We start from the raw sequence: 17,138 nt of genomic DNA on the forward strand, positions 1-17,138 counted from the left end.
TATTCCAATTTTCTGAGCCCCTGTAATTGAAGTTGAGCCATAAAACTGAAGAGACATGGTGTTTATTCATAAACTCAGTGTGTGTGTGTGTGTGTGTGTGTGTGTGTGTGTGTGTGTGTGTGTGTGTGTGTGTGTGTTTGTGCCAGGAAGGGAAAACACATCAATCTCAGCAAAGGCTTGTACTTTTCCTGATGTGTGCAGTTAAAATATTTATAAAAGAAGGACTGTCATGTATCAGACCATGTGTTTATTATAATGAAGACTGGCAGAGTAATTTATCCAGTCAGGCAGACAGATGGGAGAAAGGCCCTTTTCTTGTCCGGCTCATTTGCATGAAACTCCAGGCTGTCAGATTCTTTTGGTGCCACAATGCGCCATCAAGCTGCAAATAACTGCACTGAGGACTATTTTTGTCTCCCTACTCAGGTTTCTTCCTGCTAGACTTCAAAGAGACCTGTAACTTGGAATTACTGCAGCAGAAAAACAGGAGAGCAGAGGCAGATAAACTAATTTCCTCGACCTGCTACGAGGCCCTGGTTAGTGGAGGGACCTTGTGTAGCTGGTATGCGCTGTGCGGCTGGTTCACATTAACTGCGTTGACGAGCCCCTGAAAGTTGCAAGTCTGTCCTCCTCTGCGCAGGATCTTTGACGGAGTCCTCATGGATGGATGTTTGCCAGACTGAAGAAAACATACATCTTCTCAGTCCAGGGTACTTTGGGTTTTTGTGTTGTTGCAGTACCACGTCCTCACACTGTGTGTGTGTGTGTGTGTGTGTGTGTGTGTGTGTGTGTGGGAGGGGGTGGGGAGAACCATGGATAAATAGAGCGCGCACTCGCCTCCTGTGCGTAAACGCGTACAGCACTAGACCTGGCTGGGGCACGGAGCTCACGGGTTGGCTGTGAATTAAAGGAAGTATTTGTATGAATGAATGATCATAGAAAAGGGCCGACTTTTCATTGTGCAAAATAGACGAGGACAAACTATCGAATGGAAACAAGCAACATTTGGTTATTATGTCAAACGTGGAGTATTAATTCTTGGACTCTCCAGTGATCTATATTTTGATTGCACAATCCACCTCTGTCAGAGAGATGTCCTAGCTGTCCTGGAGGATGTTTTGAACTTCTTTAGGATTTAAAAAAAAAAAATTTTTTAAACATTATTTCTGCGAGGACATCGAATAAAGGCTCTTGAAATCATCTGGAAGCTTTGCGCATTGCGTAATTGGCAAAGAAATGCACATGTTCTCTAGACAGGCTACAGATAATGTTGGGACTCATCTCTCCTGCAAGGCGTTTATCGCACCGTGTATGCTGTAAACACAGAAGAAACGAGGATGAGAGTGTCTAGTATGCTCGGGAAATGTCGGCATCAGATGCTGGTGGCGCTCTGTTGGCTGTTTGTGGTTGTGACGCGGAGCGGAGCAGGTGAGGAGCATCAACGTCGCAGTTACTGTTGATTCTGTTTCTCTGAATCAGTTGTGTCATTGTCACTGAATTCGCCTTCTCGTTTTTCCCTTTGTGCTTTGGCCATGCTACTGATTGAGCAGACAGTTGTGGTCACTTAACTGCGTCAAATATCCATGAGATTGATGACCTAATGGTGTCTTGCATGGTTCCTCATTTGCAGGTGACAGTGAATCTGTTGCTTCCTGCTGTCTAAAGAAAAAGCGTCAAACCTGTTGCAGATAAATTTGATAGTGTGGCTGCCTCGCGTCTTGGCATCACATGTAACCTAACCTCTTAATGGTATCCAGTGGGGAAAGTGCAGGATTCTGTGTCACATCAGAGCAGCAGCAGCAGCAGCACAATGATCGGGTTAATTAAATATTCATGGAAAACACAATGAAGACTTTGGTGACTTGAATGCTTGTTCTTTCATGAAGACTTTTCAGTCACCAGATATGAAAACAGTGATCCACAAGTCCCTAACTACGTTCCACTTTTTTTCTCTCCATCACCCTGTGTCAGTTTCCAGATGTGTGGACCATGCCTGTAGTCCACCCATAGGCAACCTGGCCAGCGGCAGGACCCTCACCACCCTCTCAAGCTGCTGTGGGAACAGTTCCCTCAACCACTGCCCTTGCCGCCATCCTCCCGTGACCCATCACCTCTACCCTGAGGACATTCACCCACCTGCTCAAATGACCGACGACCCTTTCTTGCATCCGGAGACCTGGTGGGCATCAGGTGCTGGCACCACCATGCAGGAGGAGCAGGATGAAATCCGGTTGGATTTGGAAACACAGTTCTGTCTGTCCCATGTGGTTTTGGTGTTCAGGTCGCCCCGGCCTGCTGCCATGGCCATTGAACGTTCAGCTGACTTTGGGAAGACCTGGGAGACTCTTAAGCTCTTTGCAAACAATTGCAGTGCAGAGTTTGGTTTGTCTGATGATTTTAGTCAGCCAGGGTCTTTGTGCACATCTCGTTACACTAGTGCTACACCCTGCAGAGGTGGCGAGGTACGAGAATATGCATGAAGATGTAATGTTTTATCTTTTAGCAGATCCGCAATGTTTGATTCTGTGCTGATTAGTGGTGTGTTTCTCTTCCCAGGTAATATTACGGACACTAGACCCAAGCAGTGTTAAAACACTGGATCCTTACAGTCCAGAGGCCCTGGCCCGCCTTACCCTCAGTAACCTCCGCATCAGACTGCTAAAAGCTCAGACCTGTTCTGCACCTCTGAACCCCCCCACAGGACGGACAAGCCTCACAGCCTCAGCTCTAACCTCCACACCCACTACAGAAAACTCAGCCTCAGCACATTATGCTATTTATACTTTACTGGCCAGAGGAACCTGCCTGTGCCACGGACATGCTGAGCACTGTGTTCCATACAACAGCAGCCAAGACACCAGACAGGACAGTAACATGGTGAGTAGCTTTTTCCGTGCATGTAGGTGCATTTCAAAGTAAAAGAAGATACATAGACCTTGAGAGAAAATATGTCTGTCAGTTTTTGGATTGGCCTGTGCTCTGTTACAGATTTATAGCGCACAGGTGTCCAGATGTTAGGATCAGATGTTAAATGTACTCAATGATGGGAAAACTACCAGTTTAAAGGGCTTTGAATAGCTTGATTTACTCTTTACACCACCTGCCTGGATCTGTCTTATAGCTGTCTCCAGAGAGCAGATGTCTGTAACGTTTGTAACTGAGCAGCCCCAGATGTGTCTTACAGGTGTTTGGTAGGTGTCTGTGTACTCATCACACAGCAGGAGATCACTGTGAGAAGTGTGCCCCACTCTACAATGATCGTCCCTGGAGGCCTGCCAACGGTAGCAGCGGCGAGCCGAACCCATGCCAGAGTAAGTGACCACCAACAGGATTGTATAACTATTAGATCACTGAGTACAGTCAGTTTGCTGATAGAGAAAAGCTAGAGAAGAAATGAATGAATTAAATACTTACAATAGGTCTTATTAAGGTTCCATATAACAGCGCTTCAAACACAAGATGTGTTTGCGTTTTTAGATGAGCAATGCTTTCATTGCCCGACTAGACAAAAATCTAACACAGACTTATGATTTGTCTCTCGTCCATGTTCCCCGTTCACTTTCTCTTTCCTCTTCATCCTGATGTCCTCACTTCGTCTCTCTCTCCTCTCTCTAACTGCCATGACATCATACTCCTCTGTGACCCCAGAGTGCGAGTGCCACGGTCACGCAGACAGCTGTCACTTCTCTCAGCGGGCATGGCTGTCATCTGGTGGCACCAGCGGGGGTGTTTGTGATGACTGCCGACACAACGCTGTCGGGCGTCGGTGCCAGCGTTGTCGCCATGGCTACCACCGCCACCCATCCCTGCCCCTCAACTCCCCCCACGCCTGCACACGTAAGAAACAGAGAACAAAGGGTCACTTACTGATTCTATGGCGAATGTGATTTGAACCTGTCTGAAAAACAGAAGAAAAGAGGTCTCATGACTGGCCACTAGGTGTTGCCAGCTAAACCTGTGATATCTGTCCAACGTTTTCTTAATCTCAAAGGAAGAGAAGTTTGTGAATGAAATAGAGAGAATCAATACCATCAATGTCTTATAGCTCCATCTGCTGGCATATATCTGTAGTTTATAGTGCAAAACTAAATCTTTCAGCAGCACACAGACCTGTATCTGTATCTGTGTCTGTGTCTGTGTCTGTCAGGCTGCCGGTGTGATCCACAGGGCTCTTTGCCTCCTCATCCTGGAGAGGAGGGACCCTGGTGCCACCCTAGGAGTGGGCAGTGCCACTGTAAATCAGGTGTAGGGGGCACAAGCTGCAGCCACTGCCTGCCCGGCTACTGGGGCTTTGGAGATGAGGGCTGTGAACCCTGTGTCTGCCCTGTCAGCTGTAATCCAACCACTGGGCAGTGTCTGGACAGGTAGCTGGATGCTTAACCTTTGGCCATATTTTTCACCAAACACTAAGGGAGCTGAATGTGCCAGTACAACAAGAATGGCTAATAAGGAACCTTAATGTCAAATGCTCTATACTACTTCTGCAGCTACACAAATAATCAGGTGTTCAATGTGGCTGTTGGTGGAAAAATCCCTGATCTGGATCATATGTTCCCAATTGAAGAAGAGGTACAGTGGTCAAAGGAGCTCGCAGTCTCTGCTCTGCATTATACAGGTGAGTGTTGTGTCAGCTGACTTTGAAATGATGCTGTGTTGATCATTATGATGTTCATCTGCGTTGTAAGGATTAAAATTGTGGTATTGCACACAGGAAAGTGCAGCTGTAAGGAGAAGAAGCTGAGAAGTGTGTCTGACCTCTGTAAGACTAAACATGACTATGGTGAGAAATAAAATGTGCATTTCTCCTTTACAAACTAAACATTGAGCTATTCATTGGTCAATGTTTTAAAATGGCGTCTCAATGTTTGCTAACTCCCGACTGATCCACCTGTGTGGCCCATGACAGTGATCAAGGCCAGTGTGCTGTCTGCTCATGACAAAGGTAGCCACGCAGAAGTTCAGGTCAAAGTTCGCAAAGTCCTTCGATCAGGCCAGGTGACGCTGTACCAGGGGACAATCAGCATCTATCCTCTGTCCTGGACCAGCCGTGGCTGCACCTGTCCTATACTAAACCCAGGTAGGACCTATTCCAAACCTGACAAAGAAAAAGAAATGGTGGTATAGTGTATGAAACCCAGAATAACTGTTCTGTAAATGCACCAAGAGAAGCAGACATAATCAGGAGGCTAAACATGATATACTGTAGGACTTAACGATATGCAAAAAACTATTTTGGCAGATATTGCAAGGAGTGCAATTTTGAATATTGCACTTGGCCACATCAATGTACAATATCTTACTTTTTCAAACTAGGAATGGAGTACCTGCTTGCAGGCCCGGAGGAGGCTGGAACAGGCCGTTTGCTGGTCACCATGCAAAGTGTAGTGGTGCCCTGGACACCTCGACTGGGTTTGCTTATATCAGAGGGCCTGACGAACACATGTCCATGAGCGATATGATCCAAAACTGTGGGACACACTTGAGAGAATTTCAAAAGGACAGTCACGAGTCAGTGGACACTTCAGAGAAGGGACTGAAAATGGCTCGACAACACGTCATCAAAGGCAAATTATCCAAGAGGCAAACTTGTGGTCATTCTAGAAGAGAGGTACTCACCATGCGTGGGTGTGTAACACAAAATAAAAGACTGAAATAAATGTTTCGAGGTCAAATTCAACTGTCTGCAAGTGTAATGTACCTATAATTAAAGGCCTTGCCTGGATACAACATTGTTTTTTCACCATACGTACAGCAAATAGCCAGTTGTAAAGTTTGTCAGACTGAGTCTAACAAATTTGTTATTCAATCATCTTTTTTTTTTTTTTTTTACCACCCAAGAGCAATGTACAGAAATAGTCATTTAGCTATACAGGAAATATGTAACAAGTAAAACTGTTTTTGTCAAATTGTGTTTCTTAAAAATTATTTTTCACTTTTGTTATAAATGGTAAATATAATTAATTCTGAAAGCTAAGGGGATTTGAAAAAATGCTATGAAACTATAACTTAACATACAAGCAATATAATAAGATAAGTGAAGGCTGTAAAACTGTGTGGTTGAAGGTTGTATTATGCAGAATCACTGATTGTTATACACAAACACTTGCAAATCTCCTAATCAATATTAGCTCAAACAAAACTCATGAAACTAAACACATGCGAAAAGACATATCACTGAGATGAGAGGTAGTTGTGCTTTGTCAATGGAAGGACAAAAGGAAAGTAGAAGTTGAGATTGTTCGACGATCATTTTAATTTTTGATAAATACCATCAAGTCCTTTAAGGCCTGAATGACATGAATGACACTGAATGGTGACCACAGCATCCAAACTGGAGACTCTAGACAGTGTTGAGACAACAAAAACATTTATGCAGCAACAGTTAAACGTGACAAACCACTTTGGTCTCAGCCAGATACAGTGTCAACCATCATTCATTAGACAACAGACGTAGATGGAGACCCTGAAGTTTCTACAAGATGTCTACAAACAGTTTAAAACATCTGTGTTAATATCAACGTGATGTCCACTGCAAAGAAGCAGTAACAGAAGCCTTGTTTTCTTACAGATTACATGTGTTTTGGTCTCTCAAGTGATGGAAAGCAAATGGATTCAACTGTTAAACTGTAAACTGCTCAGATTTCTGTCATACTGAACGATTAGTGATAAATCAGTGCTAAGTAATAATCCTGATCAATCGTCATTAACAGGACAACAAACATAATGAACTCTTCTGATTGACATGAGAACACGCAGCAAATTAATTAACCTATTGCATATAAAGTGAGTTTTTGAGCTAATGTCCCTGTCATTAAATCATATCATCCAATGATTTTTGAGTGCTCAGCAAATAAAACAGCCTATACTTTTGTACATACGCTACGTTTTTCTGCATTAACAAAGTCACAAAGTCCTCCTCTGCTGGCCTTTGTAATTATTGCCCGTGAGTGTCAGAGCTGTGTCAGTCTAAGTCCTTTCTGTAGGCTTAAACAGGAGAAGCGACCAATCAGAGCTCCTCATGGCGAGTCATTTATACTGGGCAGTGCTTGCACACAGAGAACAAGAGCCTATGGATGATGAGTGATTGACCTTAGCTGGCAGCCTGACTGTCTGTTGGTGACACACTGTCAGATGAGAGATTTGAAGTGGACGGGGCAGCGTCAGTTTCAGGGGATAAGGCAGAGCCCTCAGTTGAGGCAACAGAGGCAGAACCAGGGTCAGACTCTGCTTGGCTGGAGCTTTCTTTATCCTCCTCCTGAGGATAGAGCTCAGGGTACTTCTGCATGCACTCCTGCATGTTACGGAAGTAGTCGATGCACTCTGAGCCCTTCACCTCTTCCTTACTGTAGTGAAAGCAGGAAAAGGCGTCTTTGAACTGAGAGCCACAAGGTCCGCTGGCCATGCCGCCCAAGCACGGGCAGTTCCAGTTGATGTCTCCATTAGGCAAGATCAAGCCTGAAGAAACAGTAAACCACACAACAAGAAGTCAGCAGAATTCCTTCATGAGTGACAGGAAAAGTCTGGTGATTTAGTATATTCTGATAATGTCAACAATCCCCATGCACTTTCTAGACTTCCCTGCCCTGTCTGTGGATCTCATCCCCCCAGCCAGGATTGAATAGTGTAATTGTTGGGGACTAGTTTCAGCTGCAGCTTCGGTGCCCAAGTATTTCCATAAGGGATTGAGTCAAATTAACTACAGTGTGTGTTTTCACGGTAATAAAGGGACATGTCATCAGTGTGGTTCACTGATGTGCTTTTAACAACAGTGGACTTCTTTGGCACAAAGGGCTACACAGACAATATTTGTGAGCAGGATTGATCCATAGTTGGTTTTGGTCTTTTGATGGCATACACTGACAGGTAACCAGACTCTGTCTTCAAGGAACCTTTGGAAGTCTAGTTCAGCTTTTCTAAAATAACTAAATGACTAACCTTGTTCCTCATATGGGTCGTTGGGGTCATCTGCAATCAGCTCAGCATTGCTGGGCGTCTCGTGGTCTTCCTTGGTCACAAAGATGATGCGATCTTTACCTTAAATAAGAAATACAGGAATTACAATAAATTCTTGAGTCAGAAGACCTGGTCGTGGACAATACGGTGTCATAATTTTGAAGTACAGAATTATGTTTTTCCATTGATACAACAAACACATAGTATTGGTGTACTGTTTGGTTGACAGTGACCCCGTTTGGTAGGTTTGGCTTGAGTTAACCTGCCCCACCGTCTGACAGCCTTATAACAGAGCCACCAGGATTAGAGCTAACCGTTTGACAACTCTCCCCAACTGTCACTTAGCTTACGTGACACGTTACTGCAGTGATTATTATGTAAAAGTACTACAATACCAAAAAACAATATTAACTCAGAGCCTTAATGCTGGAGGCTTAGCTTCCCTCGCAGCTAAGCGGTTAGCTAACCTATCGTGAGTTACCGCTGTTAGCCTAGCATGGTGGCTAACTCGGTGACATTGCTCAGACACAGACCGAAAATGAATGAAAGAGCACCGACATTACCTTCTTGCTTGCAGTACGACATGTTTGCGGGTGTTTCTGTCCGTCGAGTCTCGTCCTCTGTGCTAAAAGATCACCAGTGGGGAAGAAATTGGTCCACAACTGCGAGGATTTCATTTGACAAGCTACCCGGCGTCCAGCAGCCCCGTTACCCCTGTGACCTGTCCACATGTGGGCGCACGATCATGACGTCACACGTCCTTTTTAAAATAATAAATAATAAACAATTTTACATTTAATAATTAAAATAAACAGTCTAATTAATTAAACAGTGAAATGACTACAACCGCTTACACATCTATAAAGATACTGAGTTAGTTAATACCTTCTTAAACTATATTTAAATAAACTGAACTTACATACATTTAACAATATTTTCCCATCTTAACTTAGTTTTACTAAGTTTTCTCATTTTTTCAATTTCTATTAAATTCATATGACATTCTGGAGCCTTAAGGCTAAACCTAACCACATTACACACTCTACCAAAACTTGCACAGAACAAGCTGTTTCTTGTCTGTTATATCCCTCTAGATGTGAATCATTGCAGCCATATCTGTGTGCATGACAAACTACAGGAGATAATCACTGAGTCTAAAATTTACAAGGCTTCAGATTCAGATCATGTGAAGAGCTGGTAGATGAAAAGTAAATTTGGATGAAAACTAAAATGTAAATTGAGAAAAAAATCTTTTTACAAAAAGTATTGTGAATGCTCACCCAATAAAATATCCATCAATGCAGTTCCTCATAACTTGTTATGTTTGGGGATTGTCTCCAGCTCATAGAATGTCTAAAAGTAATAAGTCATATGTAAGTGGACTTGGACTGATTCGTCTTGAAGACATCTTATTTATCATCGTTTCCATTGTCAAATTAGTCATGTAAACACTATATCCCAAATATAATCAAAAACAGAATAAGGCTCAAAATCATGATACTGATGTGACAAACTATGTCAAAGCTTGTTTCTGCAAGTTGATTTTGTAGTCTTACTTCACTAAACCATTTTGTTGCTATGCCACTATGCAATATTCTTCATTATCTTACCCACAATTAGTATCCTGTAGTCTTTTCAGTACATGCCATGACACAGGACAACAACGAGACAATAGGAATCAAAACACAATTTCCACATGATTTGGAAAAAAAAGATCCTGTTTTTTTTAATAACACAATTATGTCTGTTACATAAAGTAAAAACCAAAATGAAACCCCTTTTTCATCCCTATCAAACCCACCCTCATCCCGACCACCTCGGCAGTATTGTGCAGCGATTCAGTCTGGGAATAAAAGAGCACAACGACACACACAAACACTTTCCTCTGAGGAATCAGAGACAGAGGACAAACACTGTGCCCTACATAAGACCAGAGTGAATATAGACATAGTCCATCATTTAAAATATCAAAATAAAGATAAATGAAAACCACCAACAGTTTGTCAGAGTTTACCAGAAACCTTATTAGGAGTGTAAGCATACTTTATTTATACTTTTCACATCCTACTATAGTGCCCTAGAAACCTCAAGCATGACTGTTATGTGATGAACATGACATGGCTTTCTTTCAACTCCCCCTGCAAAGTCCAGGCACAGTGCCTTCAGCTTGAAATAAGCACTTACATGTTGTCACTGTCTGAAGTGTCTAGTGTTCCTTGTACATGCTGCAATGAACAATGCCTGAGGTAAGTCAGAGACAACACCTCACACTTGTGTGTTTATAGGCATTTTTCAGCTGAAGAGACAGTCAGTGGGGATTTAGGCAGCCTGCAGAGAGGTGGGTAGTAGCTCTTGGAATAAAAAGGACTGATACTATGCTCAACCCTGGCAGTAACCCAAACAGTTTTCTCAGCATTGACATGCTAGAGAAATATGGTGGGGAACAAAGGTGGCAGAGAAAAATTACCTATCCCAGCTGGAAAATGTACTGATTGTGCGAACTGCAAAAATGCAAATAAAAAAAATGATGGGAGGGGGTGGATGAACTGTGTCTGGTTTGCGTCAGAAGGTTGGTATTTTCTAGAAGAGCAGTGCTCCCATGCTGCCCACTTCACTCTGCTCCTTCACAAAGATCTCAAAGTACTGGTAGATGATGGTCACAGCCAAGAGGATCCCTGTGCCCGAGCCAATGGCACCCAAGAAGTCAGCCATGACAGACAGCCCTCCTATACACAGACCACCAAAGGCAGCAGCTGTGGGGATGTACCTGCAGATAAAAATATATTATAAACACACAAATATTCTGGAAGACTACTTTCTATATGCAGCAAGTAGCAAACAAAGAAACCTGGGATGCTATTTTCTTAGGTTGTTTTTGTACCTGTTAAGCTCATGCACCATAGAGGTCTCTCTGTGCCCTCTCATCACCATCTGCTGCTCCTTCAGCTGCTTTGCAACCTGAAACACACAAAATGATATTAGTGGACAGTTTAATACAAACTGACAGTTTTTGACAAAGCCAAGTTTTCCACATACACACACACTCACATCTTTGGCAGAGGATCCAGACACCTCAATCCAGGTCTTGGAGAAGAAGGCACAGGAGCCAAGCATGAAGACAATATAAATGACAGCGTGAACTGGGTCATCTAAAACAGAACCAAATGACTCTGGAGGCGAAAGGTAGTAGCACAGACCGCCCACTGGGTAGGCCCGAGCTGGTCCTCCACTCGAAGTGTCCTAAATTAAAAAAGATTTTGTAAGTGAGATAGTTTATATCCATGAGTTATTTGACTAGACAAGATTACATCAACTTTACACAAATAATACTAAGACTCCTTAATACAATCTCTTGGTCTTTAAACATGTTGTAAGGACTTGGACTGGATGTACTGGAGAGAGAGCACCCATTATATACTTACAGACCAGGTTCCCAGAAGGTTGACCAGGAAGTTTCCGCTGAAACGTGTCGACAACATCTGTGAAATTACGTAGAGATTGGAGACCAGGGCAGACTGCAGGATGATGGGGATGTTGGAGGTGTAGAACAGTTTGATGGGGTAAGTGTTGTATTGGCCACGATAACGTGCTGATTTGATGGGCAGATCCACTCTGAAGCCCTGGTGAGGAAGTGCAAATGTGTTTAACAACAGAGCATCTGCAAAGCACTCAAAGACAGCAAAATATTACTCATAATGTCTGTCTTTCTACATTTCCTAACCGAGCAGGTATTTGCATTCCCAGTACTCCGAATATGAAATTCCTTTAATGCAATAAAAGCGGATAGAACTCTGGACTATATTTAGTTGGTGTTGCCGGCTCACCTGGAAGTATATGACCACTGCAAACACAAAGACGGTGGCGATGAGGTTCATGAGGTTGGGCAGGTTTTGTCTGTAGAAGGCTTCTCTCAGGGCACGCACCTTGTCAGTGCGGGTAGCCAGGAGATGGAAGAGAGCAATGATGGCTCCCTCAAACTCAGTACCTGGATAAAACCAGAAGAATCACTGGGTTGTTTAATATAACACACATTAAGATATTGATCTCATGCCTGACCACTCAGCTTTAAAAAAAAACAAACAAAAAAAGAAAACAAAAAAGAAAAAGCATTTGCTCCCAGTGCTGTTACCTCTGCCAGTGTTGACGGTGGTGGGGCTGAAAGCCTTCCAGACAATCGTCTCACAGATGTTAGTTGCAATGAAGAGGGAGATACCTGAGCCCAGACCATAGCCCTTCTGGAGGAGCTCATCCAGCAGCAAGACAATCAGACCTGCAACAAAGAGCTAAAGAAACAAGCACAATGTTTGTACTGAGACAGGACAGGTAGATATGTAGCTATAGTGTACAACAAATCAATAATCTAGATGGGGTCGGAAAGGCCTGTCTTCCCCATGAAAAATTACAGTGGACAATCTACTTTAAATTTATGAAATAATGTAAAAGAATCAATTTATTCATAAACAGTTTTCACTTAGTATCAATGTGTCTGCTTGCTGCAGAAATGTACACAAAAACTAACAAACAAAAATGACACTGCATGGATTTAAAATAATATAATTAAAACATTTTGCTTGACAAAAGTATTTTTGCAGGTAGAAAGAATGAATTGATCAATAGAGAAATTAATTAATTTATGTTTTTCTGTTGCTTGTTATTTTTTATTGACCTGGATGATGATGAGCAAGCATATCCCAGCACCCATCTCTGAAGGGTCTCCATACATGCCAGTCATTACATATACAATGGCCTGTCCAATGGTGATGATCATTCCAAACACTGCGAAAAGACAGGAAAAAAAATATTTGCAACTGGAAACATAACAGGCAGAGCTGCTGCAAAACTGATGTTCCAAATGAACTGTGCTATGATTGAGCAAGCTTCAAAGTGTAAGATATCTTCAGGGCTTCAAAGGTACGTGACAAGATCTAGAAAAAAAGCAGCTGAGTGAGTAATAAAAACCTACATTTCTGAGCTCCATTGAAGAGGGCTCTGTCCTTAGGAGTGTCTCCAACCTCGATGATCTTGGCACCAGCCAGCAGCTGCATGATGAGGCCTGAGGTGACAATGGGTGAGATACCCAGCTCCATCAGAGTACCTGGATGACAAAGTGGACAGCAGTTAGAGTCAATCAGGCTCAGTTACTACAACAACAGCTGCAGTACCAAAAACAATGCAAGAGGGCCTTACAACTATTGACCTTTGACTAATGTGATAAAGAGATGATGTCACTTCTGATAACAATACTGGAACTCAATTATTTCTTCTTGCTGAATTTGTGTTTCAACACTGACAGCACATTTAACATATACAATTCAAGCACCTCTGTTGGAAGCCAGGATTACTCTCATCCAGTAGAAGGGATCTGCTGAGTCTGACGACATGATGCCAAAGAGTGGAATCTGAATTAACAACAAAAAAGAAATTTTTAAAAAACTACTGCAAACTACTGTCACCAATAACATAACCAGTAGGTTGGTAGTCATCAAGGTTTGTCGTCAGATACCAACCTGGCAGCACACCAGAAAGATGAATAGTGTGATGGCAGTCCATAGTACTTTTTCTCTAAACTGAATCTGTAAGGATTAAGAAAGGAGCAGGTGTCAATCATATCCATTCATACTTGCAGAGTGCATAAACAGTATATAATCAATTTTAATATATGATAACATGATACCTTTCTTTCTGGTTTCTGAATTTCTGGCAGGACTGCACAGAATGGCTTGATGACCTCCAAAAATTTAACTGCAGAAAGAAATTGGCAGATTATTAAAAAAAACAATAGTAACTTTGCATTTGCAGCTATGTCTGCACCTGTCCTTGCAGAATCATCAACATTTGAGATATTCTAAGATTTTCATCCACTTATAACCAGGTTAGCTTAGACGCTACGTCATCACTAACCAGCAGCTAAACAGCTGCCAGCAAAACTGAACATGGCAGTCTGGTCACCTGGCCAATGCAGCAATAAGCACTGTATTTTCCAACAATAACGGGCTATACAAACACAAACTGGCAAGGTTGAGATGAACTAGTATCCAGTGTGTAGTCATGTTTATACTGTTTGCGGCTGCGCTGCTGAATGTTTGGGCTCAGCTTGATCAGCTGTGTCAATCACTGAAACCGACTTTGACAGAAGTGATTAATCATATGCCACTATTTTTTTTTCTGGTACTCGACCGTCAAATTGCCATCGCAAATGTATCAACGTACTGATACAATAAGTGGGAAGAAATCAGTTTTAAGTTCTCTTTACATTAAGTTATCCTACATGAACAGATCATACAGCTAACTAACGTTAGCGTGTTGCTAACTAGCGCTCAATCACTAAACGAGTGAGCAATCACTGAAAAACAGGAAGCTAATGTAAAGAATATACATGAGACGTCTGGAATCGCATCTGTGAAACAAACATCGCTCATGTAACTTAAACACAGCGAGACAAAGTGTGATTACAATACAAACTTCAAATTAGCTCCCGTTATAAGCTAGCTCAACTTGCCACCTAACCTGCCCAAGGTTAGCAAATTAGCTTCCCCTCGAGCGCTTTATATCCATTACTATTCGACATAAAAAGAGACAGCGAGTATTTTAGATCACTGTCGACACGTGTGTATATTAGAAGAATGTCACGTACTCCCCATGGTGTCCTTAGGCCGACTCCCGGTGTGTTTCTGGTTCAGGTGTGAGTGCTCAGTGGGGTCAGTGTGGCTCCATCCAGCCGCTCCGTCAGGAAAGAGAGAGCAGCAGAGACACGTCACCAGACAAGGCGATAACACACGTCACTTCTCTGATACACACGTACACATGCCACACTGCACGATGCGGGCCGCGCACAGCCCTGTCTCTTCAAACACTCTACCCAAGGGGATATATAGGTCCCATCAACTTGAGAAAATGCACGATTTTTAATTTCAATCATTTATAATTTAATCGCTGTAACCCAGAGCTCTCCCATCCACCAGAGGGCGCTCCAGCCTGGACTCATCAGTAGCTCTGGTCAGCGGACTACACACTCCTCCATTTGACCCCTCCCCCTGAGAGACCTGCGAATCTGAGCCGATGATGTATGCATATAATGAAAATAAGTGACTACCAAGTGTTTTGATCAGCACATAGCTTTCTAACTAATCATGCTGGCATTTTGAATAGTTATCTGGGGTATTGTAGATAATTGATACATTAAATATTACATTATAAATAAATTTGGAATTATTGTTCCTCACAGTTTTGCATTAAAGCTTCTGACATAACCTAATTTTGTGAGACTTTCTGTTATCAGTATTTTTGCAGACACATAATTTATAATATCTGTACAATTTGGATAGGTGTGTTACTAAATAAAAGGGCAAATAAAAAAAGTGATACTGCAACCCAGTCAAAGCTGAACTATACTAACTATACAGCCTTCATTGTGATCCCAGCAGCCTCAGTCTGTTTGATGTCCTAAAGACATCTAATTCCTCAGTCACATCAATTTAATGTTGTGTCTTTTTGTAAATCTCACCCAAACTGAGAAAGTTAAGGTATCTAAAAACTAACAATAATGTAACATACACACACACACACACACACACACACACACACACTCGTTTCCTCAATAAAAGCCTTACCTCAGCTGTCCAACTGTGGGTAACAGTTCAGCAACAGTTCAGGTACTTGTATTTTACTTTTTATGTCATTTTATGTCACATTCAACTTCACATCAGAGGCAAGGATTTACTGCATTTATTGTTCAATCTATAATTATCCATCCTGATTGGCAATACAGTAAATCTAATATTTTGTTCTGTTTTTGAATGAAGGACTTTTACTTTCACCAACTGTAAAAGATCTCAATACTACCTCCACTATTGCACAGATGCAAACAAACTACTCAACACTGTCTGGTGTCACGTATGAAACCAGGAAAAAAGATGTAGGCCTAGTCAGTTTTTTTTGTTACCTCAGCGATGCAGTTTCTGTTTATTTGACTCAAGTTGAAGTTTGGTTTCCTTTTTCTTCAAAGAACCAGCAGGAAGGCCTGCACCAGGATTGTAGGTCACATATTATCTTTTGTTGTTTAATGATCCACTTTTATCACTTTAAATGTGATTGCTGCATCGTACATATGCTGGATATCACTGATTTAGTGGAGTTTTTACACAGTTGTGTTATAATGTAGTTAGTTCTAATTAAATCACATTTTATATTCATTTATGTTTATGTTATCTTGACAAGTTTTTACCACTAGAGCTCAGTGTTGTCCCAGTGTTGATATTTAGCACGTGTGTATTTGTGTGTGTGTGTGTACTTGTATTTCTATCTTTGTGAGGACTTGTTTGAGTTGTAAACCTTACCGCATGAGGACATTTTGAGGGACCTCATTTTAGGGTTGGAAACAGATCAATGGGGATTAGGCATTAGTTGTGATGGTTAGTAATTGGCTAGGGAATACATTCGGCAAACAAGAGTTGTTTGTTTGTTTCAGAGGAGAACAAACAACATATATTACAAACATTAAATTGAGATGATGTAGATGCACTGAAGAGAGGCTGAATCAAAGTGTTTGGGGATAATGTCTGTATCGCTGTCAAATTCTGGGTCAGTGGTTACAGTATTGAATAGTGGTGAGCACCTTTGGCTGCCCAGTGCTGGTGGCACACTTAGCCACTGAATCATAATAATGAAACACAAGCATGATAATGACTGGAGCTTTCAGCCACCTGCTCATGTGAGCAGTCTAAACTCTTCGGACCTACTGTCATCTACCAGTTGATTTGTCTTACAGCAGTAAATACACACACGCACACAGAGGTAATGGAGGATGGTCGAGAGACTGCTCATCTTCCCCCAGATAAAGAGATATTTGTTCATGTGGTTACATAATGACCACAGAGCTGTGAGCTAACACAGAGGTGAGGACAAGCAAATACCACACAGGCCCCCTCCAGTCTCTGCTTCTCACAGCACTTTGAATAGCCTCTTATATTCAAGATCCGCTGTAGAGCTTTTACTGTCAGTCATGAGGAAAATGTAGTCGACTTTGGCTTTGATATGTCAAACAGAAGTAATAATTGTGAGTTTATTTCTGATTGAATCACATGCACGTTCATTCATGAAAGCTGAACGATCCAGAAATGAAAATGTGAAATCTGCAGCACTTTAATGATTCGAAAACGATAACTGTCTGATACACCATGAGCAAT

General features: G+C 42.1%; 3 protein-coding genes across 4 annotated transcripts; 1 reads left to right on the plus strand and 2 right to left on the minus strand.

The window, feature by feature from the left end:
• Positions 1–488: 488 nt before the first annotated feature.
• LOC111670998 (netrin-4) lies at positions 489–5,677 on the plus strand. 2 transcript variants are annotated; one of them, XM_023428010.2, is made up of 10 exons: positions 489–710; positions 1,972–2,462; positions 2,557–2,877; positions 3,185–3,311; positions 3,649–3,837; positions 4,148–4,364; positions 4,488–4,615; positions 4,712–4,780; positions 4,907–5,077; positions 5,314–5,677. In XM_023428010.2, the coding sequence occupies exons 1-10, from the start codon at positions 668–670 to the stop codon at positions 5,448–5,450; spliced, it is 1,893 nt and encodes a 630-aa protein (XP_023283778.1). In that variant the 5' UTR covers positions 489–667; the 3' UTR covers positions 5,451–5,677. The 2 variants fall into 2 exon arrangements, with proteins under 2 accessions (XP_023283778.1, XP_023283777.1); XM_023428009.2 differs by lacking the exon at positions 489–710 and adding an exon at positions 869–1,428.
• Positions 5,678–6,233: 556 nt separating this feature from the next.
• On the minus strand, positions 6,234–8,678 carry chchd4a (coiled-coil-helix-coiled-coil-helix domain containing 4a). The gene is made up of 3 exons (XM_023428011.2): positions 8,517–8,678; positions 7,936–8,034; positions 6,234–7,455 (listed from the first exon to the last, which is right to left on the minus strand). The coding sequence occupies exons 1-3, from the start codon at positions 8,536–8,538 to the stop codon at positions 7,091–7,093; spliced, it is 486 nt and encodes a 161-aa protein (XP_023283779.1). The 5' UTR covers positions 8,539–8,678; the 3' UTR covers positions 6,234–7,090.
• A 975-nt stretch (positions 8,679–9,653) lies between these two features.
• Positions 9,654–14,744, minus strand: LOC111670971 (protein transport protein Sec61 subunit alpha-like 1). Its single transcript, XM_023427973.2, has 12 exons — positions 14,588–14,744; positions 13,628–13,695; positions 13,461–13,526; positions 13,274–13,352; positions 12,917–13,048; positions 12,620–12,729; positions 12,083–12,236; positions 11,778–11,938; positions 11,376–11,573; positions 11,002–11,193; positions 10,835–10,911; positions 9,654–10,720 (listed from the first exon to the last, which is right to left on the minus strand). The coding sequence occupies exons 1-12, from the start codon at positions 14,592–14,594 to the stop codon at positions 10,534–10,536; spliced, it is 1,431 nt and encodes a 476-aa protein (XP_023283741.1). The 5' UTR covers positions 14,595–14,744; the 3' UTR covers positions 9,654–10,533.
• Between the last annotated feature and the right edge of the window lie 2,394 nt (positions 14,745–17,138).

Source organism: Seriola lalandi, unplaced genomic scaffold (genome assembly GCF_002814215.2).
Source record: "Seriola lalandi dorsalis isolate HSWRI2012SDOR001 ecotype SW California unplaced genomic scaffold, Sedor1 jcf7180002054864, whole genome shotgun sequence".
NCBI classification, from domain to species: domain Eukaryota; kingdom Metazoa; phylum Chordata; class Actinopteri; order Carangiformes; family Carangidae; genus Seriola; species Seriola lalandi.